The sequence below is a fragment of the Typopeltis vanoorti genome, chromosome 19 (assembly GCF_054136105.1).
Source record: "Typopeltis vanoorti isolate ZY-2024b chromosome 19, IOZ_Tvanoo_1.0, whole genome shotgun sequence".
In the NCBI taxonomy this organism is placed as follows: domain Eukaryota; kingdom Metazoa; phylum Arthropoda; class Arachnida; order Uropygi; family Thelyphonidae; genus Typopeltis; species Typopeltis vanoorti.
In genome coordinates, this window is record NC_143567.1 from 111,670,933 (window position 1) to 111,697,919 (window position 26,987).

Below are 26,987 nucleotides of genomic sequence, written 5' to 3' on the forward strand. Positions count from 1 at the left end.
AAAAATCATCAAATTCACTTCAATAATGGAAACACGATAAATAATTTCTGCAAGAATCAGAAAAAATATCACTTGTATTTCCTCTAAATGCTAGCCCTAGTCTACTCAGTAACTTAATGGTAGCTATTATTCTATTTAAAACCTCTCTCCAATAATTTTCCTTAGATTGTATTTATTTGATCAATTCAGAAGCAATTCGACTATTTACAGAACTTGATTGTCTTTTGCGATATGTGCACATCGCTCATATATGCTCAGTAGAATGCTCGTGATTACATAAGGTTCGTGTTATATTTCCCCAGTCATTAAAACCCTTCATTAAGCTATTATTTGACTTAGAAAACAATTTACAAACAAATCAGTAAATTGCTTTGCTGGTTTCTGAAAAAATTAGCCACTCTCGTTTCTGCTTTATGCCATTCTCCTTTTTACAGTAAAAATGTGATATTTCTGATTTACATTTCTGACATATATTCATTTGCGTTCTGTGTATTCTTTTTTTTAAATTTTCAATTTTATCAACATTCTGAGGCATATTTATTAAAATATGGTCGATAAACTGTTCATTAATAGTAAGTGGCCACACTGCTATATCGGTAGGATAAGAGATAGCTTGCTTGCTGGTAAGTACAGACTCCGATTGAAAATTTTCTTCAGAATCCTCTTGATTTGTTTCATTTACTTCTTTCTCTCCTTCTGTTTTCCACATCATTTTGATGTTCTTCAATTTCACTTTTATCTCCTACTGATAATGAAAGGTTAGTCGATTGGTAGAGCCTCTGCTACTAATGACTCACAAAACGTTTGACTATTTAGCTGTTTTTCATTTTCTCTAAGTCGTTTTCTTTTACTAGCTCCGGATTCAAATTTTCTTGGCATCATTATGTGTATTAATCTATCAAAAGCGAAATAAATATTTATTAAATCCAAAATAAACATATAAATAAAATAAACAATTATGTTAAAAGCTTAAAAAATACAAAATTAGAAACAGTAGTATCTTCGTTTTGTTAAAATAAACGAGTAACAGTAAAATAAGAATAATAATTAATTGAATGATATATTCTTACCGACTGTGACACTACTTTAACCATATAATTCGGTATATACACTTGTATACAGTATACTGCTTTACAAGTACTAGCCAAATAATAACAAACTATTCAGTTTAATTATCTTTTGGAATTTCCTTTACTGTTCTACAATATTTGACCCTTTTTGGTGCACAATTTATTTATTGTGTCTCTTCCCAAAAATATAAACAAATTTCACATGTATACAATAAATATTAATATTAAAAAAATCTTGGTAATATTAAACTAGCAACCTTGTAAATCATTTTATATAAATAAATGACTAACTTATATCAATGGATTATAAATAATTATGCAACGATACTTTATATTTAATATTAAATTTTCTAAATAGTTTAAAATCTTTTAATGTAATTCTAAATATATATATATATATTATTTACACTTTTAAATATTCCATGTAATTGAATCATAATTAATTTAAAGAAAGATGTAATTAAATTCTTTCTGTGAAATATTTCAATAGCAGTGTTGATTATTGATTTTGTTCGACAAGCTTCGTTGACAAGCATCATAGTTGCTACAAAAATTCTGAATACCAAAAGAATATTAAAAGGTATGGTAATAATTCAGTATAAGGATAAAAGTTAAAAAAAAAAGAATTTAAATGCAATCAAATTAAGCTTGCTAATCAAGGTAAAAATTGGAACTTCATGAACTGTAAAGTGCAGATATTCTCAGTAAAAATAAAAATTTTGAATTTACGGTAATAAAAATTATAGCAAAAATCATCATATTTATGGAATTACAACATGTATTTATTACAAGATTTATTCAACTCCAGCTTTGATTTTTTTAAGTTGCAGTAATAAGCATAATAATTCCAGCATTAGTTAAAACGTCATCACCATCATCATTAAATTCCTGCCATGTACCCTCAAGGGGTATACAGGATATGATAGTACTACACGAAAAATTTACATCATTACTAACTTCCTATCTACAATTTTCCTCCAAATCAGTCTGTTACTTGTCAAGACTCCAACATTACCAGATCTTATATTTCTATCATCTGAGGCACTTTGTACCGTATCAATCCACCTATATCTTGGTCTTCCTCTGTGTCGTTTTCCTGCCAACTTGGCAGAGAACACTTGTTTTGCTAATTTGCTAATCTTTCCTCGCACATTCTGTTTAAGTGACCATACCACCTGAGATTAGCTCTACTAACGTATTCCTGGATGCTGACAATGTCAAGTTCTAGTTAAAATGTAGAGGCAATAAATAGTAACGATAACTTGATATGCTTGCTAACATCCACTTTTTTACTCGACATTTTACCCTAAAATGACTGGAATCTTGATGCACAAAAAATGAACTGAAAAATCAATTTAATTTATAAATAATAATAAACTTGAAATTCAAATGCTCTATTTATGTGATATAGAAACTGCTCTTACCCAACTAATTAATGCAAATAACAGCAGCACAGAAAAAACCTCTGTTGTCTCTGGAACGTGTTTCAAAATGATCGCAAAAACTTTCTTCAACTCAAAAACTTATTTACAATTTCTACTTATTAAACTTCTAGCATACTTGCAAAGAGATTAGCTAACTCTCTATTAAATTACTTTTACAAAACATCAAATATGCGAATAGATTCTCTTAATGACACTTCTTGTTAATGTTAATCTAAATCTTAATTGTCCAACTAAAACACATTATAAGAGGAATTGTACAAAGGTATATAACTTACAAAAGCTCTGTATCGCACATTCAGTCAAAGGTCTTGCACAAAAAGTTGTAATGAAATTCTCTCATCTCAGATCTTGAGCTTCCTTCAGGAAATCTGGCTTCAGAAGTATCTCATCGGAAAAACAGCGGACTGTGAACTGCGCCCTATGGTACACATATACAGCTCCGGCAAAAAGTTATTCTCCCATGGCTAACAGTAAAACTTCCGAGCGAAGGTGCTTCGGGTAATTTTTCTCGCCTTTTCTTCTATGCTTGGGCTCACCAAAAATGCCTGGATAACTGCCTTCTTTTTCTGTCACCTCCACTAACTTGAATTGCTGTCAAGGATTGCTCTCTTGCCGTGAAGCTTTTCTCTGGCGATTGGAACATCTCCTTTGGACAACTCGAAGCCTTCTCTTAAGACTGGAACCGGAAGCTCCCCTCTGGAACGTCTCGAAATGGGAAGCCCTCTCTGGCGCTTCTGGATCCAGGAAGCCCTATATACTTGGCTCTGTCCCCTTTTATTATGCCTTCTCTGAGACCTCGCACAAAGTTTGTAATCCCCCGAAGAATTCGGCATGATTCTTTCATCTTAAGTTTCAAGTTTGGCCTGCTCTTTGTTCTCTTCTGTGCCTTTTTTTGATTGTAAGTTACCAACTATCGGAAAGTTGTTTGAACCTTTCTGACTGACTGACTTCGGAGGTGTTTACATGCAGAGCTTGCAAGCCATTCGCATACGCACAAAATTTAATAAACAACCTTTCAAATGCCGCCATGTATATCTATTACATACAGCTCTGGCAAGGCAATTCTCATAGTAGGGTATGTAAGTTCTGTTCGCTATAAATTTGGTATTACTAGGTCTACCTACTCACCGATGAGACCTCAATAAAGGTTGAAACCGGTCTGGGTAGTGACTTTCTCTCATAATGTAGAACAGTAATACAGCTCCTAGGAGCTGGGTTTCACATTATGGGTAAATACCAAGAATAGTGATCAGAGCTTGCTCCACCCTTACTATGAGTTGCCTCACTGTTGCACTACCAAATGGGTCAGGTGTTGCACTATCCTATTTGCTTACGCTTGGACTCGCCTAACTTTATATAGTTTCTATATTCGGTATGAAATTCTTTGAGTTTCTTAGTCGGCTATGAAACAATATAGGATGTAATATCCCTTAACATAAATATACACAATTTGTAAAAAAGGTTATTTTTTACAACATTCTCATGGGACTTGACCTAAGTAAAAAAATCGATGTAATGTGCTTTGGAATATTTAAGCTACAATCAAGTTTTTGCAAAATTGATGAGAATATTAGTCTAAAAGTCCATATAGTCCAGCGAAAACCATTTGTGACAAAATGAAACTAGTTTATTTATTTAAAAACACAAAAATACAAATTTATTAAGTATATCTTTATAGAGTTTATAATTAAAAGGGCTCTAATAATAATAATAATAATAGATTACTTAAATTAAGGGGATATTAAATCCCACATAGTTTTAAAACCGAATAAGAAACTCAAAGATTGGAATCCGAGAGTTTCTTGCCGAATATAGTAAACTATAAAGTATCGGCGACACTAGCGTTAGCCAATGCAAGTGATCCTAGTATGTAGTACAATACCGGGCAACTCGTTGCAAAGGAGGGGCAGTTCAGATCGCTATTCTTAGGTATTTTCAATAATGTAAAAACACATTTCCTAGGAAATGGATGCTGTTATTACATTATGGAGGGAGGTCACTACCCAGACCGGTTTCAGCCTTTTTTGAGGCTTCATCAGTGAGTAGCTAGACCTAATACCAAAGTGTATAGCGAAAAGAACTTATGTACTCTGCGAACGAGTTTTCCAAACAGATGCAACCATTAAACGTGAGGACAGACTTATGTGTTCGTCGAACATGTTGTTTATTATTTTAACGGTATAATAGAACACAGAAACTAAGTAAATAATTAATTTATTAACTTGATGCTGATATTTCGCTGGTATTATAACCAGCATCTTCAGAGCACAAAAACACTGTTTGTCACAATACGCGAGACTAAAACAACATGGTGTATTTCAACAAAATTGTAGCAGCAACACAAAGACTAGAGTCCTGATTTTGGCGCCCTCTATCTGAAAAAAAAAAAAAAAAAAAAAAACGCTATCATATATTACTAGAGTCCTAGAAAAGTGCTAGTTTTTTCTTAATATGACTGTCTCCCAGATCTTCGGCAAGTTAATACAGCCATATTTGTTGAGATTTGGATGTGTTTTAGGGCTTCTGTCGCCTCTAAGAACAATCTCTCTGATTTACATGGGTTTCTGTGTAGTACTTTTGTGTTTTTCCAGTTGATCCTGTGTGCAGGGGTATCCAGAGCATGGTCTGCTAGGCCCGACTTCCCATTGTGATATTTCCGGACGTATCGTTTATGTTCGTTGATGCGGATATTCACAGTTCTTCCTGTTTGACCGTAGTAGGCTTGATTGTATGAGCAGGGTACTTGGTAGACTCCTGGATGTGATAAAGGAGGAATGCTGTCCTTGGGTGAGCGGATGAGGGTGGCTAATTTGCTACATGGTCTGAATGTAGTGCGTAGTTTATGTTTATTGAGAATTCTTGAGATCTTTTCGGATGTACCTTTAATGTAAGGGATGGTGACTGTTTTGTTGTAGTTCTCTGTGGTGGATGGTGGGAGGGGTTTCTTAGGAGTGTTTAGTATTTTGTTTATTTTTTGTGGATTGTAGCCGTTGGCCAAGAAGGTGTGGCGTAAGTGAGTCAGCTCAGCAGTGAGAGCCTTGTCATTTGAACAGATTGCTCTCGCTCTATGGGTTAGCGTTTTTAATATGCCATATTGTTGAGAAGGATGATGGTGTGATTGTTTGTGTAAGTATCTGCCTGTATGTGTGGGTTTTCTGAAAACTGAAAATGATAAGGAACCATCTGGGAGACGTGTGATGAGTGTATACATGCAGGATATTTCACATGGAAAGGGAAAATATACAAACAAATTGATGGGACAGCCATGGGCTCCCCACTTTCTCCCCCCCTAGCCAACTTTTACATAGAACACCTGGAAAAACAACCAATCAATACAGCCACTCTCAAACCAACACTTTGGCTACGCTATGTTGATGATGTGCTTGCTATTTGGCCACATGGCCCTGAGACATTGAAAACATTCTTAGCACATTTAAAATAGCCAACATCCAAAAATCCACTTTACTATGGAACTGGAAGCCAACAACTGTCTGCCCTTCCTGGATACACTCATCACACGTCTCCCAGATGGTTCCTTATCATTTTCAGTTTTCAGAAAACCCACACATACAGGCAGATACTTACACAAACAATCACACCATCATCCTTCTCAACAATATGGCATATTAAAAACGCTAACCCATAGAGCGAGAGCAATCTGTTCAAATGACAAGGCTCTCACTGCTGAGCTGACTCACTTACGCCACACCTTCTTGGCCAATGGCTACAATCCACAAAAAATAAACAAAATACTAAACACTCCTAAGAAACCCCTCCCACCATCCACCACAGAGAACTACAACAAAACAGTCACCATCCCTTACATTAAAGGTACATCCGAAAAGATCTCAAGAATTCTCAATAAACATAAACTACGCACTACATTCAGACCATGTAGCAAATTAGCCACCCCCATCTGCTCACCCAAGGACAGCATTCCTCCTTTATCACATCCAGGAGTCTACCAAGTACCCTGCTCATGCAATCAAGCCTACTATGGTCAAACAGGAAGAACTGTGAATATCCGCATCAAGGAACATAAACGATACGTCCGGAAATATCATTATGGGAAGTCGGGCCTAGCAGACCATGCTCTGGATACCCCTGCACACAGGATCAACTGGAAAAACACAAAAGTACTACACAGAAACCCATATAAATCAGAGAGATTGTTCTTAGAGGCGACAGAAGCCCTAAAACACACTCCAAATCTCAACAAATATGGCTGTATTAACTTGCCGAAGATCTGGGAGACAGTCATATTAAGAAAAAACTAGCACTTTTCTAGGACTCTAGTAATATATGATAGCGTTTTTTTTTTTTTTTTTTTTTTTTTTTTCAGATAGAGGGCGCCAAATTCAGGACTCTAGTCTTTGTGTTGCTGCTACAATTTTGTTGAAATACACCATGTTGTTTTAGTCTCGCGTATTGTGACAAACAGTGTTTTTGTGCTCTGAAGATGCTGGTTATAATACCAGCGAAATATCAGCATCAAGTTAATAAATTAATTATTTACTTAGTTTCTGTGTTCTATTATACCGTTAAAATAATAAACAACAAGATGCAACCATTAAGTTACTTAAGTATAAAGAGCTAATAAGCTTCATTTCGGCAATGAAAACATTACTTAAATTAAGGGGATATTAAATCCCACATAGTTTTAAAACCGAATAAGAAACTCAAAGATTGGAATCCGAGAGTTTCTTGCCGAATATAGTAAACTATAAAGTATCGGCGACACTAGCGTTAGCCAATGCAAGTCAGCTTATTAGCTTATTTATTATTAACTTAATTATTTGAAGCTTATTAGCTCTTTATACTTAAGTAATAGTAATAGAATTCTACAGATGTGTCTCATCTCCTTTTGGTATTATCAACATTATGAAGTTATTCTGAAGCATAATGAATTTTGCTATTTTATTATTATGCCGCTAATATTTCTTCGAATGCGGCACTCTTACAACACTAAGTTATGTTGAATATATCTGTTCGCAAATATACTCAAAATACCTCATCATCATCATCATCAAATTCCTGCCATGTACCCTCAAGGGGTGTACAGGATATGACAGTGCTACATGAAAAAATTACATCATTACTAACTTCCTATCTACAATTTTCCTCCAAATCAGTCTGTTACTTGTCAAGACTCCAACATTATCAGATCTTATATTTCTATCGTCTAAGGCACTTTGTACCGTATCAATCCACCTATATCTTGGTCTTCCTCTGGGTCGTTTCCCTGCCAACCTGGCAGAGAACACTTGTTTTGCTAATCTTTCCTCTCCCATTCTATTTAAGTGACCATACCATCTGAGATTAGCTCTGCTAACGCATTCCTGGATGCTGACAATGTCAAGTTCTTTCCTAATATCCTCATTTTTAATATGATATTGCCATTGATGCCACCTGTTCACGCCTATAATCTTTCTCAGTACTCTCATATCTGCGGTCTCTAGTCTTTGGTCAAGTGTTTTACTTCTGACCAAGCTCTCAGATCCATAAGTTAAAATTGGTTTGAACACAGTCTTGTATACAGCTAATTTAGTGTTCCGACTAATTTCTTTCTTATTCCATATGAATTTATTCAATTGACTTCCCACGATACCAGCTCTGCTGATTCTGTTGTCTATTTCTATATTTAGTTTACCATCTTCAGTAAAAATCGTGCCTAAGTAGCTGAAATGTTTTACTTGTTCCACAGGTTCTCCATTCACAACACAGTTGACATTTTCAATGATTCTGCCTATTTTCATTGTCTTTGTCTTTTTATTGCTGACCTTCATACCATATCTATTACAACAGCTATTCAATTTAGTCAGAGAATCTTGCAGACTTGTAGCGGATTTATTTAGAAGTATAACATCATCCGCATAAAGCAAAGAGCTGACATTAACATCTCCAATTTTGATATCAGGTTTAATACCACATTCCTTCATAATGTGATCCATATAGATAATGAATAACAGAGGGGATAATGTACATCCTTGTCTCACACCAGATTTAACATTAAACCATCTTCCTGTACTTCCTTCAATTCTAACTGCTGACTCACAACTCAAATAAAGACTAAGTATTGCTTGATATAATGCCCCATTGACACCATATAACTGCAGCGTATTGAATAGCTTCTCTCTTGGCACCTTGTCATATGCCTTTTCCAAATCGACAAAACTTAAATACAGATCTTTGTTATATTCCGATGCTTTCTCGACTATTTGTCGTAAAGTGAAGATCTGATCCTGACAGCCTCTATTTCTCCTGAATCCAGCTTGTTCTTCACCAAACTTTTCTTCCACAATTCCTCTCAACCGTTTCTCAAGTATACTTGCATAGATCTTGCCAGGAACACTCAGTAGGGAAATACCTCTGTAATTCTCGCATTCAGTTTTATTTCCCTTTTTATATATGGGTACTATGAGAGCTCTACTCCAATCATCGGGAATTCGTCCCTCTGTCCAGGCTTTCTGAACTATGCAGTGCAGCCACTGTAAGACTCTTATACCACCATACTTCAGCATTTCTGGTCGAATATCATCTACTCCTGCTGCCTTTCCACATTTCAAGCCTTTGATGGCTTTTTCTACTTCAAGTATGGATATGTATTCCTGACTGCATGCCTGGTCAGTGATTTTTATCACTGTGTTGTCATCACTGCTTGTTTCATTTAGCAGTTTTTCAAAGTAATTACTCCATACTTCAAGGATATCTTTTTCTCCTGTTTTCATTTCACCTTTATCATCTCTAATTCCTTTTACAGCACTCTTTCCTCCATTCCTAAGCTTCTTCAACAACCTCCAGAATATTTTGCCACCTTCTTGATATTTATTTTCTATATTCTTGCCAAAGTCCTCCCATGACTTTTGTTTAGCTAGTTTTACACACTGTTTAGCTTTCTTACATTTGTCTCTGTGTTCTAAGAGTAAAAGCTGACTTATTTGCCAGGAACTTTTGATACGCTTTCTTCTTTTCCTTCACTGCCTCTTTAACTTCCTGTGTCCACCAGGGAGTTCTGATTTTTTTATCCTTGCACACAACCTCACCACATGCCTCTCTGGCAGAATCAATCAATGTTTCCTTCAGAGTTTGCCACTGAATCTCCAAGGTTTGATTCCTGTTCTCAAACTCTTTCATTTTCTTTTCAATAATATTTCTGTATTTTAGTCTACAGTTCACATCTGAGAGCTGCTCAACTTTTATTCGCTTTAAAACTTTCTTACATGTTATTCTTTTCAATATGAAATTCAATTTTATCCTGCTCAAGACTAAATAGTGATCATTTCCAATTTCAAATCCTCTGTACACTCTGGTGTCCTGCACCAGGGAGAAAACATCACTATCAACAATAACATAGTCAATGAGACTTTTCTTATTCCTAGCCTCTTCTCTCCATGTGAATTTGTGCACATTTTTATGTTGGAACATGGTGTTAGTAATAACCAGTCCATGTCCTGAGCAGAAATCCAACAGATATTTGCCATTATTATTAGCTTTGCTCTTTTCTCCAAATTTTCCCAAAATATTTTTGTATGTCTCACAGTCATTTCCTACTCTATTATTTATATCCCCAACAAGGACCAACTTTTCCTTTTTCATCGTGTTAGTTGCTTTTTCTAAAGCCTCAAAAAATTCCTCCAATTCTACCTTAGTAGAACCTTCTGTGGGACCATAGGCACAGATAAGTCTCATTGTCCAGTTCCCCATTCTCATATTTGCCCACATTACTCTACTTGAGACTGACTGCCATTCAAGAAGATTAGCCTTGTATTTTGTGTTGAATACTATGGCTACTCCTTCTTTTCCTTGATTGTCATTGCCTGAATATAACATTTTGTATATATTGCTCAGAAAGATCTCACCAGTTTTGGTCTTTTTTGTTTCAGTCACCCCTATTATGTCGATCTGGTACTTATCTAATTCCTCAGCTAGCTCCATTTCTTTGCCATTCAGGCTTCTTACGTTGATAGTACCGATCTTTAACTCTGGTGATGTTGAGTTGGGGTTTGTTTTCAGATATGTTCCAGTAGCTGACTTTTCGCTGTTCGCCCTGGTTCCCTGGCGAAAACAACGGGGGCCTTGTTTAACCGGGCGATGCCCCAGCCGGCATGAAATTTTGTCATGTTGTACCATCATTTTTTATTTTGGTTTAACCAATAAGAATACAATTTGGTCGGCTAAATCCCAAATTGCTAGTCCATCCTCGTTCGTTCAGTATCAAAGTAGATACCCAACAGGGTGCACCACGAGAAGGTGAGGATTGGACATTAGGTCAGAAGCCCTGGTCGGTTCTCCGCATTCCTTTAAAGGCTATGTGGAGGTCTCCTCTCAGTTTATTAGGTCAAAATCCCTTTGACCTCATAAAAATGAAGAATGCTGATGAAACTTCATTAGCATTCTATTTGTTAAATTGCAATTACCTCCCCCCCCCCCCTTCGCCGTTAACGGATTATTGTAGTTATGTGCACTGTATTTCTTAGATTGGCCCTTTTTTGCTGCATAATTTACTTATTGTGTCTCTTCTCAAATAAAAACGAATTTCACACGTGCGAAAATAAATAATCAAAATGTTTGTTTGCATTGGAAATATTATGTCAAATATTTATATTTTTAAATAACATTTATTGAAATATATATGACATTTTGCTTCCTTTCCTTGCAAAATAAGATTATATGGATCGCACATTTCAATTTTAGGAACCATTTATTTTATTATTTTTTTTCTGAACAACAAATGGTGTTAAACTGCATTAGTCGGTGTTTTCGATTGTGAGTCTTTTTAATTTATATCCAATGGTATGTTTTCAGAGATTCTATGCCTTTGTCTTTTGCTTAAAACTGCAACAGTACAATTACTTTGGAAAAATAAGGAATTCAAACAAAATGAAAGTGTGTGTGTGGTGATAATTTTGGGAGGGGGGGAGTTAGCCATTAAAGGCGAATTAATTCTCTAATGAAAATTTTGGAAATAAAATTTCATTTTGACACATGCACCTATACGTTTCGAAGGATAAACTGTAGGGAAAATATCGCTACTTCAAAACTGCCGCATAATATCGAAATTAGCCAAAAATATGTACATAACAGTTGACTTCATAACTGCCGTTTATTTTTATTTGTAGTGAGTGATTAATGGGAAAACCAAGAAAGTTGAAATGCAAAAACCTACAGATTACGTTATAAAAATTATCCATTACATGATATGATTCAAGATTTACGTATGATAACTAATCTTCGCAGCTAAGATTATGAATAAAATACGAAACAATTTGGAACAGATGGAGACTGTATTCATTTTTAGATTCGGATTTTCATGAATTTATAAAATAATTGTTTGACAAAAATAATTATCTTCAATCAAGTTCTTGGAGAATTATAAATTTTATTGGCGATTAAAATAATTAGAAAAAAAAATTGATAGTGACATTGATCTTCCAAAGTGATGCAAAATGAAGTGAAGAAAGTATGAACGGATTTCTTATTTTACGCTGGCATTAAAAACTATAATTATACGATAAAAACAAGTAGCAAAATGAATATAACGCATAGGTATTTAGTCTGATATAAATTAGATTCCGGTTACCGAGCAAATTGCAAGCAACTGCGTTTCTTTCTGTAGGCCACAGAATGTAGCTACTACGCACGCCGGTAATTTGTTAAGTGTTCTTTTCGGCGTGAAGGATTATTGCACCTTCTAATGGACATGACGGTCAAACTACACTTCTTATCCATGTTCTTTCAGCATGTGGACAGAATATTATCCAGGTTTGCTGGACATGTATATATGTCCAGCAAAGAAATGGTACGCGCTTACATACATGAATTTTATAGAATACAGAGTTTCTGTTAGTTTTATATTCTATGGAAAGAACAATGTGTTTCAAATGGAAGCTGGAAGCCTCACAAATTTTTCAGCGGCCTCTAGTTTTTATATTATGAATTTAATATTTAAAAATAAGTATTTTATTTTGCAACTATAACTACGCTGTTTTTTTTTATTGTTTTTTGTGAGGAGTAAGGTTTTAAAATGAGGACCCCCTAGAGAGTGATGCTCCATCTTGCGCTTCATCCTCCTAATGGTAAATGCGGCCCTGATTCTGCCTATTTTCATTGTCTTTGTCTTTTTATTGCTGACCTTCATACCATGTCTATTACAACAGCTATTCAATTTAGTCAGAGAATCTTGCAGACTTGTAGCGGATTTATTTAGAAGTATAACATCATCCGCATAAAGCAAAGAGCTGACATTAACATCTCCAATTTTGATATCAGGTTTAATACCACATTCCTTCATAATGTGATCCATATAGATAATGAATAACAGAGGGGATAATGTACATCCTTGTCTCACACCAGATTTAACATTAAACCATCTTCCTGTACTTCCTTGAATTCTAACTGCTGACTTACAACTCAAATAAAGACTAAGTATTGCTGGATATAATGCCCCATTGACACCATATAACTGTAGCGTATTGAATAGCTTCTCTCTTGGCACCTTGTCATATGCCTTTTCCAAATCGACAAAACTTAAATACAGATGTTTGCTATATTCCAATGCTTTCTCGACTATTTGTCGTAAAGTGAACATCTGATCCTGACAGCCTCTATTTGGCCTGAATCCAGCTTGTTCTTCACCAAGCTTTTCTTCCACAATTCTTCTCAACCGTTTCTCAAGTGTGCTTGCATAGATCTTGCCAGGAACACTCAGTAGGGAAATACCTCTGTAATTCTCACATTTAGTTTTTTCCTGCCATTCAAGAAGATTAGCTTCGTATTTTGTGTTGAATACTACGGCTACTCCTTCTTTTCCTTGATTGTCATTGCCTGAATATAACATTTTGTATTTATTGCTCAGAAAGATCTCACCAGTTTTGGTCTTTTTTGTTTCAGTCACCCCTATTATGTCGATATGGTGCTTATCTAATTCCTCAGCTAGCTCCAGTTCTTTGCTATTCAGGCTTCTTACGCTGATAGTACCGATCTTTAACTCTAGTGATGTTGAGTTGGGGTTTGTTTTCAGATTTGTTCCAGTAGCTGACTTTTCGCTGTTCGAAAAGTTCCCTGGCGAAAACAACGGGGGCCTTGTTTAACCGGGTGACACCTCAGCCGGCATGAAATTTTGTCATGTTGTACCATCATTTTTTATTTTGGTTTAACCAATAAGAATACAATATGGTTAGCTAAATCCCAAATTGCCAGCCCATCCTCGTTCGTTCATTATCGAAGTAGATACCCAACAGGGTGCACCACGAGAAGGTGAGGATTGGACATTAGGTCAGAAGCTCTGGTCGGTTCTCCGCATTCCTTTAAAGGCTATGTGGAGGTCTCCTCTCAGTTATACAGCTTTGACCTTTAAAGAAAGTTGCCAAAAGGTGTCTCACCTTATTATTAAATTATTCTTGATTTAGAGAAAGATGTTGAAAGTTTTTTTTCCACTTGGTTAGACTATAATAAATTTAGTTTAATCCTTTATCCAAATGTAAGCAAACAAAGTTTGCTCCTGAAGTATCTTCAGGACTGAGGCAACTCGTCGTAAATGTGGAACAAAGTTCTGAAGATACTTCAGGCACAAACTTTGTTTGCTTACATTTGGATAAAGGATTAAACTAAATTTATTATAGTCTAACCAAGTGGGAAAAAACTTTCAACATCATTTTCTTTACTTCCAGTTGCTATCTCATCATTATAGTCTGTATTGCCATAATTAAAATTGCCCATAATGATCACTCTTTTCTTGTTTGCTTGGCTAATTGATTATACATTTCATAGTGACTACCATTCACCTGTATCTCACACCCTACTGCCTCAAAACCACTGGCACTATTTTCCCTCTTGCATCTCTACTTTGTATTTACTTTCTCTATCATCAATAGCACCCCCTTCCTTTTTTACTCCTTCTATCCTCACAAACCACATCATGACCTTCCATCTCTATTCTGTCAGGATGTTGTCCTCATCTAACCATGTCTGACTTATTCCAACAATTTTTGGATGAACAGACTCATTTAGTGCAAACATTTCATCTGCCTTGTTTCAAAATGTATAATTTTTTTCTTTATGTGAATTTCATTTATAAACATCTATTGTATGTTTAGTACAGTTTGTTTGTACTGTGTGTTGGCTAAGGGCTAGATAATTCAGAAACCCCACTCCAAAAAACCAAAAATAGTACTTTTACATGATACTTCAAGCTTGTGACAAGCAGATTGTCGTTTTGTTTCTCCTGCCAGATAATGAAAATTCACTGCTCCTAAAGCCATTCATGTAACTGGACTTTCATTCACAATCTTGCTGGCTAGTTGGAAAGTGGAGATGCTCTACAACCACATTTGCAAGTAAGTCAAACATTTACATATAAGTGTACATTAACAAAGATATAAGCATACATAATTAAATATCAATAGTAAATGTTTTAGTCATATTACATAATTGCTCTAAAAAGTTATAAATAACAGCAATAAAAAGATGAAGAAAGGAAACTGAATATGGCTTTGTTTTGAATAGTGAATATACAAGATATACATTTAAGGAGTTTGGAGACAGTTTTTACTGAACATGGCACTTGTTTACTTCCAAATTAAATATGCAAGTAAATAGAATAAGTGCAAATGTTATGGAAAGCTGTTTTAATAAATTTATAAGAAGCAAGAGACAATTCAGCCAACTGATCAAACAAACAATGCACAAGTTCAGTATTCTGACGAATTTTAATGTATGTATGAATCTCCGAGCCGAGTTAGAAATAAGTTGAGTTTAAACATAACAAAGATTGTCTACCACGGATATGAGAATTCTGAAGAAAATTAAAAGAGCAAACTGATGTATTAAGGATGAAGATACCAGAAAAGAACTGATTATTAATATTGTGGAATGTGTCTTCAAATCTAATCAGAGATGGTATGATCATTTAAAAAAGAATGGGAGATGAAAGATTGGTAGACTTAGTAATCATCATCGTCATCATAACACTAATTACGGGTATAGACTCTATTGGTCTGTTCTGGTTTCATTATCCATCTAATATCCTTTTTTTTTTTTGAGGTCTACCCTGCCTTCTCTTTCCAGTTGGCTTATATTTTAGTATTTGTTTAGGATATCGGGTGTTGGCCATTTGGTTTACATGTTCAATCCATTTTTGTTTATAATTGTTTAGTTTTTCTTCTTTTGATTTTGTTTTTAGTTCTTTTAAAATGTCTTCGTTCCTTTTTTGTTCTAATAATGTGTGTTTTTCACTTCTTCTCATAAATCTCATTTCACTTGTTTTTATTCTTTGTTTATCTTAATTTTTTATTGCCCAAATTTCAATGCCATATAATGTGGGCACTGCTAAAGGATTGCATATTTTCAAGTGTGTTTCTGTTTTGTACTATATTTGGGTTGAGTTCTATTTATCAGGACTATAATCTGTAAAATTTTGAAGTTTTTAATTTTATGTCTTTTTCTCCTTCATATGATATTTCATATCCAAGATAACTGAAAGTATTTATCTGTTCTATTATTTTATTATTAATAACTACTTTGCTTCTAACTGGAGTTTGTCCACAAAATGCCATTGTTTTAGTTTTATCTATGGAAATTTTCATTCCAAACTGTTCTACTATAATGTTTAAATTATATATTGCTCTTTGTAAAATGTCTTCCTTATCTGATATTATTACCTGATCATCTGCAAATAGTAGCGTATTTATTTTGTTAATCCGGGAAATTTCTATACCTTGATTGTTTAAGGTTTTCCACTGTATTAATATTTCATTAATGTAAATATTGAAAAGTGTTGGAGACAGAGGGCATCCCTGTCTTATTCCTTGGTTTATAGATTGTTTTTCAGACAACTTTTCATTTATTTTTATTTTGTTATCTTTATATATATTCAATATTGCATGTAGTAAAATATTAGGTATATTTATTCTTTGTAATATATCAAACAATATATATCTTTTAGTAATTGAAGCAGAAATAGTGGGAAGTCTAAGATATAGGTAGTTTGATGTAGGAGTGCTTTAGATCAATGTATATGTGCTGATCAAATCAGACATATCATCCTGGTAAAGCATCACCAACTTTGGATACAAACCATATGCTTGAATGCTTGTGAATATCTTTAGTAGGTGTTATTCATCATCCATTGTGAGACTACCATCCTCCTTATTTGCAGTCCTTAAGTTGCTTGAAAAAAGTTCGCTGTGATCTTTAAAGATTGCAGTATTTGGATTATATGACTCTAGTCTACTTATAATACTTAATGTACAAGAAATTGTAAACTTTTCATGAGTTGGACTCGCATAAAAAAAAAGACCATTGGTAGAAATTTGATTACATACTACATGTGAAATTTTAACTGTTAGACTGTTATAATATCTGGTAAATTCCTTGAGGATATACACCAGAAAATGTATAATGTTCATTTTCAAATTGATTTTTTTTTTTCCTGCTTCAAAATTTTTATAATTTACATCTGATTGCATTCCTCCTGTACATTTTCCTCACAGCTTTGTGACTGGTTATCTCATTTAATAGCTTTATTTTTTGAGTAATTATTCAAGATATCCAGGATTTCCTTACCTTTTTTTAATATGACTTTTGTCATATTCTTTCCTGTGTTCTTCAGATTACAGAATAATAAACAAGCTGTTCTAAATTTTGGGCAGAACATAAAGTGGTTCTACAATCGCCACAGTAACAGCTAATAGATCTAACAAACAATAAATTACAATTTTATTGCTCTGACCACTTCTCTGTAAGACTTTGGAGAAAGTGGTCAGTGCTCATATCTTGTATGATAATTGAAGCTATACTTTCATTATAGTTTCCATAGGAATCAATCAATGTTAAGCTGAATAGTTCACCAAAAAACATCATCAGTAATGAATTCCTGAAATGTGAACCTACTGTCAGAGTTCTTTGACATGAAAAAAACCTTATGACTCATTCTTGAGTATGATATATTAAAAGATGTTTATAACCCTGGTCTCAGTGGCATATCTTTCTCATCATCATCAAATTCCTGCCATGTACCCTCAAGGGGTGTACAGGATATGATAGTACTACATGAAAAAAATTACATCATTACTAACTTCCTATCTACAATTTTCCTCCAAATCAGTCTGTTACTTGTCAAGACGCCAACATTATCAGATCTTGTATTTCTATCGTCTAAGGCACTTTGTACCGTATCAATCCACCTATATCTTGGTCTTCCCTTGGGTCGTTTTCCTGCCAACCTGGCAGAGAACACTTGTTTTGCTAATCTTTCTTCGCCCATTCTGTTTAAATGACCATACCACCTGAGATTAGCTCTGCTAATGCATTCCTGGATGCTGACAATGTCAAGTTCTTTCCTAATATCTTTCTTTCTTTCTTTCTGTTATAAACTTTATCTTTAGCCAAACTTTTCAGATCTAAACCAAACTCTGTAGGCCATGCTGATTAAAATCTTTGTGCTTTCAAAGGTCACTCTATCTTTAGTCAGAGGAAATTATTCAACTTCAATTATTTAATCCTTATGTTGTTATCTTTACAATTTTCAATCATTCCTGTAGAATGAGGATCATGTAGAGATAACTACAACAAGCTATTAATTATCTTACTTTATGAGAACTCGAATGAATTCAGATTTGATGTTGTTGTTTTTTTTAAATCAGGAAAAAAAAAAGTGTGCAATGTTGGGACACATTTTTGCAACAGTAATCAAGTTTGGAACCCATTTTCTACATTTTCTGTAATTTATTTATTATTAAAAATTGACAGAAATAAGTTGTAAACCACATTTTACAGAAGTATAATAGAATAAGATTTTTAATTGTGACAATATCAAGGACATTATATTTTACCTGGATACAGACTGTTATACACAACGATATACTAAGCCAGGGTGGATTAATGACACCATTAATCTCTTTACAAATAATTGATGTGCATTTTAACCAACAGTAAATATAGACACACTACATTGAACACCAAATATATCCAATTAAATATCTTACCACTTTGACATTTATATATTTATAGGATATTACTTTTCCTAAAGTCTGATAATCAGTATGTAAGCATTAGAAAAGATACTTACTTCTGCAGAAAAGTGGATTAAAATATTTAATCCTAAAAGCACAAAAAGAAATAATGTGCAAACACTATATATATTATATTTGGCCCCAAAAATCTTTAATGGCTTACCTCCCATAATATGAACAGAATGAACTCATTTTATTCATTTGAAGCAATCTGATGTGAGATTAAGGCCATTAAGACAAAATATGCAGTTGGTTGTTGCTAGTCCAGAGAGTTCCACAGATGATCTGGAAGACATGCATTGCCAAATTAGTACAATGAGTACAGGTCGAGTGATTATTATGGGGCACTTCAACTATAGATATATAGACTGGAAGGAAGAAAGATCACATAGCAGGAAGGAAATAGAATTTATATAGATTTATACACCTACTAAGAGATAATTACTTAAGGCAGCATGTGATGGAGGGGACTAGAGATGGGAGAGTATTGGACTTGGTCATATATCAGAAGAGCTATCCATAACCCAAGGTGACCACATTGCCTCCAATTGGTGAAAATGATCATGCAGTCTTGACTTGGGAGATTGTAAAACAGGAATATTCCGTCAAGAAGAGGTATATGTGAACCTACTATGGTAAGGATGTTAGTAGTGCTTGGGATATAGTTAAGAGTCATCTAGAGGAAGCAGCATTAAATTGTATACCTAGGGTAAGGAGGGTTAATCAGATAAGAGTTAGATAGATGAGTAATATCATTAGGCATGAGCTGCAGAAGAAGAAAATGCTGTGGAGGGGATATAAAGAGAAAGGTGATCAGTAAACTCATGAGCAGTACAAAGCTTAGGCTAGAAAGGTGACCAGCATGGCAAGGAATGAAAAATAAGATTTTGAGAATATGGAAGATTAACCTTAATGAGTGGTGATGGTCATGAGGAGATAGAAGTAGATAAAATAGTTGAGTTACTGAGCGACCACTTTGCAAGGGTATATCATTCATTTTAGAAATTATTGACTTTACAACCATGTTATTAAGTCCATAATTTCTAAAATGAATGCTGATCACCGTGCAACACTAAAAGAAAGGGTATATCATCCTAGTAAGGTTACTGCTTTAACCTATATGACAAAAACTAATGTGAGAACAAAGGTGGATGAATTGGAGGTTCTTAGGTATAGCAGAATCTCAATGTAAATACAGCTATGGGGTTAGATGGGATATCAGCTAAGGTTTTGCAAGAATGTGCCGGGGAACTGGCAATGCCTTTGACTAGGCTGTTTAATTTAAGTCTCTATCTAGTAGAATCTCCCCACAAATCTGTCATTAGATCTTTAGCAAACAGTTGAATACTCTGATATCCAGTCACTCTCTACAAAAGTTTGAGATCAGTCATCTTTTGAATCTTCTGCTCTTTTCTGACAGTTGTTTCCATTCAGATTCCAACGGAATGCAGCAACTGTTGCTAAGATACTAGTAAGGTTACTGCTTTAACCTATATGACAGAAACTAATGTGGGAACAAAGGTGGATGAATTGGAGGTTCTTAGGTATGGCAGAATCTCAATGTAAATACAGCTGTGGGATTAGATGGGATATAGGATATCCATTTGGATCTGGAATGGCATGCGGCATCTGTAAGAACACAAAAGAAATATGCTATGAAAAATATATAATTTATCCTTTCTTTTAAGCTTACACGGTGATCTGAATGCATTCCTTGAAAATTATGGCGACAACTACCGTGTTTAAATAAACATGGTAGTGTTTATGATTTTATTTAAACACGGTAAAATCAAATTTTAGTTATATTAAACTAAAGTTTTTATTCAAACACGGTAGTTGTCTCCATAATTTTCAAAAAACGCATATATAATTTATGAACTCTGTACATCTTAACAATCCGTATTTTCTCTTATCTACATATCCACATTTGATACTTTCTTAAATATTATAACAGCAATTATTCTATCAAAGCAGCTTCATATACTCATGTGTTGGATTCTGGACAACATTAGAATCAAGGGAAATAAGACTACACATTTGGATGCTAGGTAAGCTCATATCTTTTCCAGTTGTTATTTATCATTCTCCTACACCAAGCATACAACCAATGGAAACAAAGTTAATTCACTGATGCAGCCAAGATTACAAATAAATTATGAGAAATCAAGGCTGAAGTTAAATATTGTCAATTCAGTTTCCATAGGAACTGAAGAGAGAAAGTTCTTACCAGGGCTCTGTGTAGGTGATGCATAATCACCTTACATGTTCTGTCTTGTTTAACCTCAAAGTCTTGATGTTAGTTAATCTAAAGAGTGGTTTACTGTAGTCAATTCTATAGAAGATGTGCTGTATCAGCTCTTCTGCTGTAACTAAGAAGACTCAAGCTTCAAGATTAGAATCCATAACTCCATAATTAGTAAATTTTAATGCTACTAAAATACAATCCTGCCCTATTTTCCAAAAGGATCATGCCTCACTTGCATTCACTTTTCATAATATTCTTCTTACCAGCTGAGATCAGTTTTTTCTCTCCAGCAGACTTTCACATCTAGCCTATCCTAGCATAAACACAACATGCCAACAACTCTTCAGTCTCAAAAAAAGTTTTTTTTTTGTTCTAACAGTTAATTTTCTTCTGTGCAACTTTTTCTGAATCCCAAATGCACTCAATGGCACACAAACCTTCCTCAGAATGCTTGATTGTTCTTGAGAAGAGAACTATTTGTGTAAATTAATTAGCTGTCTCACTAGTTCTGTCATTTTCCCATAAATGCTCTAGTTTTGCATTATGCATTTTCTTTTGGTATTTCCATAGACATTGCTTCACTGAACTCGCCACCATCTTATCGCCACTTATCTGTTATCATATACTTCTGTACATTGAAATCTTCTTCCCCATACCATTTATCCTAACAAATATCTCCAACTCTTCAAGAAACACACTAACAGATTCCTTTCTTCTCTCTGATCACTTGCCCCCACACACAGCACATCTGTGTTATAGGTTTTGCAACCTTGCATGTGGGGATTTATATATATTTGAATAGTGGGGGAACAAAATATTTCATTCCTTATGGTTCATTATAGTGAAAATTAAATGTACCTGCCAGGTTTGTTGAATAAGATATCAGATATTCGTTAATGTTCATTGACTTGTTAAAATTGAGTTAACTGCTCTATCATATGATGGTAGTAGGGTTTTTCATCTTGCAAAACAAGCAAACTGGCTAGAAGAACTAGAAGAACACACTCACTTTACAGACATAATACACCTCATAGGTTTGGATGTAAATCTAAAACAAGCAAACAAGCATTTTAAAATTTTAAATTACTTAACTATTCACAATGACTACTTAATAGGTTATTAACTATTGGATGACAGGAAAAACCAACTATGTTTCCATTCTTTGCTTACTGCACAATAATTATGGCTGATTCAAGATAATGCATGATGTTTGTTTGTAAAGGAAGTTGAGTTATGATGGAATTCTCTCCCAGTTTGTCATCTTATGTGACTCTTCTAAGCACTGTAATGTTCAGAGTATAAAAACTCTGATCAGGTGGCTACTTTTTTTTTTTTTTTGATGGAAGTAACTTTCTGCCACTCATTTCAAAACTTAAAGTAAATACTTCTAGGTAGTCTTACTTCTGCCTTGTGCTTTTTTTTTTCGAAATTGTAGCACATCATCATTTATTTTTTTCTTTCTTGCTTGCTTGTATTTTTATACCATGCTGATTTTATAAAAACTTTTAGTTCTGATTATAAAGTACTTTAATTTGCATCTTTCTCAGATATCCTATATAATCTCATTTGAATCTAAATATACTAATTAGAGAAGACCATGCTTATGAGGATAGTTCTTTATGTATAGCAAATTAAGCTTAAATGCTTAAATAAGTAGAATCATATTTCTAAATCCATGTTATTCATTCAGCAAATCACACATTATCTGGTCATCCAATAGTCATATGACATCTGTTCCTGGGTATCTTGGCAAATGGTTGTGCTAATAATGAGCCAGAAGCTGCCAACAGTTTTGCCTATGGACCAGCCATCATGTAGCTGTTGGGTGGCCAGCTCACCAGTGATTTACAGTATGCTAATTTATAACATATTGAAAATCTATTATTCTTCAGTCCTCATACCAGGTGTACTCATCTACAAGCTCCATTTGAATTGATCTATGGAGATCCATACATTTTTGAAGACCTATGTGGCTTGAAGTTTCGCATATCTCCAGAAACATTTTTCCAGATTAACACACCAGCAGCTAAAATCCTCTGTGAAAATATTCTTAGAGTGAGTGGAATTGAAAAATCAACAACTATACTTGATGTTGGTTGTGGTGCAGGTTAGTGGAACCAAAATTTTTTAAATGTAAAATGAACTTGTTCATTCTGTTTACTCATTTGTCAGGATATGAACTGAAAATTCATTACTCTAATCTTAAACAGTTTTTCTGGTATCCCCTTAACTTTACTACCATGCTTGAAGTAAGTATAGATTGGTATGTAGTTGTAGATTCATCCAGTTTTAGCCATTATGCAGGTACATGTTTTTGTACATCATCATCACGAACCATGGGCTCACTGCCCGTGGTGTCTGATACCTCCTTCACTATCTTCTTCCACTTTTCTTTGTCCAGTGCACTTTGATAGAGCTTTTCGTTTGTAATTTTCTGTACCCATCCTATTCTTAGAATCTTCCAATAACAAGTTCTTTCAATTGCCAAAATTCTTTTTCTTGATTCCATATTTATCACCCACGTTTCAGATCCATACAGTACACTGCTAAAGATGCATGTTTCTAGCATTCTTAGTTTTGTTTGCAAGCTGATCACTTTACTTTTCTAGATGTTATCCATGGCCTTCAGAATTGTTCTTTCCTTTGCAATCCTAATCTTTATTTCTTTTTTACAGTACAAATCACATGTCATTTTACTGCCCAAATATGTTTTTGTACAGCATATGATTTATTTTAACAACTACACTAAAGAGATTTAAACTCTCTCTCTCTCTTTTGCATTGTCATTAGGATGACTATCCAGTATATCTAGTTTGATTCATCTTTCTGAATTATTTAATACTGAAATACTCTATTCAAATTCCCTGTCTGCTCTCCATTAGCATTCAAAATCTGACTGAAAGGGCTAATTGCAGAAAACTTGCCTTCTGTACGAATTAGTCATGCCTTCTGATCCCTTGGAAAAGCCAGCAAGTATAACTTCAGCTCATCTGTGCTGCCTCCTCTTTTTCCTCAGATGCTGCTGTTGCCACAACACCATAAAGCTGGTTGTTTTAAAACTATTTAAAAAATCATATCCTTAAAAATCCTAGCATTTTGATTAGCTTTGATATTACATCCCTATTTAATAATGTACTACTAGCAGTGAACCTTGATTTGATGAAGTCCCATTTCATCCAGACGTATTTTAATTATTCAGATTTACAGTTTATACTTATTTCACATATAGGAAAAAAAAAATATACAAACAAAAGAGATGACAGTGAGTTCCCTCCTTACCCCTCCTTTAAACAGCCAACACCCTAAATATACTCCACAAAAATAAATAAATAAATAAATAAATAAAATTAAATGATAATAATAATAATAAATAAATGTCTATCTCTCCAAGGTTTCTGACATTCAAAGGTGTGTGACATGAGTCACACACCTTTGAAATAGTCATTATCTTTTCCTCAGTTACTTTACTTCATCCACTGTGAGACCAGGTGGCTTTATTGCTGCAGAATTTTGTGAGGATTCCTCTGCCTATCTAGTAAGATTTAATTGATCTACTTCTGTTTATCAAATGTCTACTATAGTATCTTTGCCAGTCAAGAACAGTGTTCATTCCAAAGAAAGAAGATGCATCTGTACCCTTCTGTAAGAGAACAAGAGTTGCTCCTGTTCTCTTACATCTCTTTCATAAAGTGTTAGATAAACCTCTTCAATCATAAATCCAACATGAGTTTAGACAGTGAGCCATCATCCCTACATATGGTTATGCTGAGAATATCTTCATTCTTTTCTCTCTGAATCCTGATGCCAACTTTGACTTCTCTTTATGGCATCCCTGACTTCCAAAAGTCCTTTGACAATGTCTCCCTTCAAACTGTCCTTCAAGCTCTGTCTATTGCAGGATTTCCAGAAGCTTACCTCACCTACACATTATTGATTTACTCTGCAAATCTCCTTACTATCACCTTGACTCCAAATCAATATCCATTCCAGCACTCAGGAATGTATGCCAAGGAGACCCTCTCCCATTTTCTTCAGTTGTGTCATTGACAAGTTTCTTTGCTCTCTTCCAAACTATTGGCTACTCTCTTGACACAACCACTGTTAATGCTATTGTTACATCATTACCTCCTTATATTTCTTCTTACTTTGCTTATAATGTTTATTTCGTGTCTATATCGTTAATAATTCCTTAATTCATCACTTTCTGTTATAACCTTAATTAAACCTCATTAACTCTTTAATTTATGCAGTCTCCACATTTGCTTTGGGCCGTTAACAACTTTAAGGTTATTGCACATGGGTAAAAGACAAAGAGATGGACAATGGCAGTTCCTTTGTTTCAGTGCTGGTGCTCTCTTCGGATTCAGGGAAAATTTAAATTATACTGCTCCACTCTGAATCCTAGATTTTTGAACAATGAAAAATCAAAGAACCAGAACTTAGCATAGCACACTATCCCTAATTTCTTAAACTATATAAAATAATTCAAATCTCATCTATCTCTTAGTTTGCAGTCATAGCCTCCCTTATAAATTACCTCCCGCCGTGGTTTGATTATTTATGAGCGGTGCAATAGAAAATGAAATCAGGCAAGTCAACTATTGAATTTAACGAAAACATTTAATTACACTCTAGTCAGATTACATATCATGAACAAATTTTGGCAAATGTTAGCTTCAATATTAATTTCAATGAAAAACATAATTATCTAACCCTTCTTACTCTGTCTCAGCATATATAAGTATCAGTTAAAACATTCTATCAAAGGTAAATCATAAGCTAAAACTCCACAATACTAAAGGTTATTCATTCATAGACATTAATTTTACCCTAATTTCTTCATTCATGTCTCAGAGTTACACTGTCCTCTTAAAATATATCTGTCAAGTCCTTGCATAAAATCACAACCTTCTAAACTTAATGTCCAACTAAAATTTACAGTCTTTCTTCCTTTATACATTCACTAAACAGATTAAAGTTTCTACTTTACCAATTTCTGGGGAACCATTAGAACATCATACATATCATGATATAACATCACCTCCAGGTCCACTTTTCATTCTGCTTGGTCTGCATTACCCCACTGAATGGTCCAGACTGGATATATCTCGGGTGACGAAGACACGTGCTCGCCGTTCACAGGTCATCATGCTCGGCAAGGCTTAGCTGTCTCTGCGGTAAACAGAAACTCAGCTTAGGTAAATATGACCTCTCCTATCACTTCTGCCTTAGTATCTCCATGTTTGGTTCTGCCTCCCACTGACGAGACCTCAATAAAGGTCGAAACCGGTCTGGGTAGTGGCCCTTCCCTTAATGCATAGCAGTATACATGTCCACAAGAAGATGTGCTTTGCATTTTGGGAGATACTGAGACAAGGAGTGATGAGATCTTGGTCCACCTTTGCTGTGAGTTGCCTAGTGTTGTACCACCTTACCTCAGTCCTGAATATATTTTCAGGCTCAAACTTTGTTTGCTTACCCTTGGATAAAGGATTAAACTAAATTTATTATAGTCTAAGTGCAAAATAAACTTCCAAGAAATTTATTTTGTTTATAAAAGATACGAACTATTTCATATGTGCGATTATAAAAGATTTTATTCTTATTATATTTTGATAGTAAGAAAATGTTTTTCTTATGTAAGATAAATTAACACAGATGATTGTGTGCAAATATTTCATGTTTAGATAATGATATTGGTTTAAATATTTCATTTTTAAACCAATATCATGAAATATTGGTTTAAAAATGATAGCCTTTACAGGTTGTCCCTTCATACTTTTTGATTGGCATTTGTACACAAACTGTATTAATAAAAGTTTTTGTGTGAAATACAGCTTTTTTTTTGCTCGACAATGTGAGCCCTTTGTCAAAATTTCCATAGCTCACTTGGATCAACTGACTTGGATCAACATGTGCATGCAGGCACACTTCAGTACATGATATGGAACAGGAGAAATACAGGAAGGCCTATTACTATGCCACTTATTGGCTTTGGTTGGATGATTTAGGTTGTTGGGCTGATTGTCTGTAGATGAGGGTCTGTCATATGAGAGGCAGTTTGATGCAACCATATTTGTTCAGGTTGGGATAGTTTGCGAGAGCCCCAGCTGATTTGAAGAAAAACCTCTCCAATTCAAACTTGCTAAGGTGGAGTAAAGTGGCTTTTTTTCCATTTGATCCTGTGATGGGTACTCAATTTGTCAACTGAGAGACT

The 26,987-nt window shown here is 34.5% G+C and overlaps 1 protein-coding gene across 1 annotated transcript in view; it reads left to right on the forward strand.

Moving 5' to 3' along the window:
- The window catches only part of LOC150096445 (tRNA (uracil-5-)-methyltransferase homolog B-like), a 261,744-nt gene that overhangs the window by 197,561 nt on the left and 37,196 nt on the right, over positions 1-26,987 (forward strand). Inside the window, exon 9 of the mRNA XM_090409068.1 lies at positions 22,663-22,877. Within this exon, the coding sequence (XP_090265194.1) occupies positions 22,663-22,877 (215 nt within the window). The remainder of the gene's footprint in view (positions 1-22,662; positions 22,878-26,987) is intronic.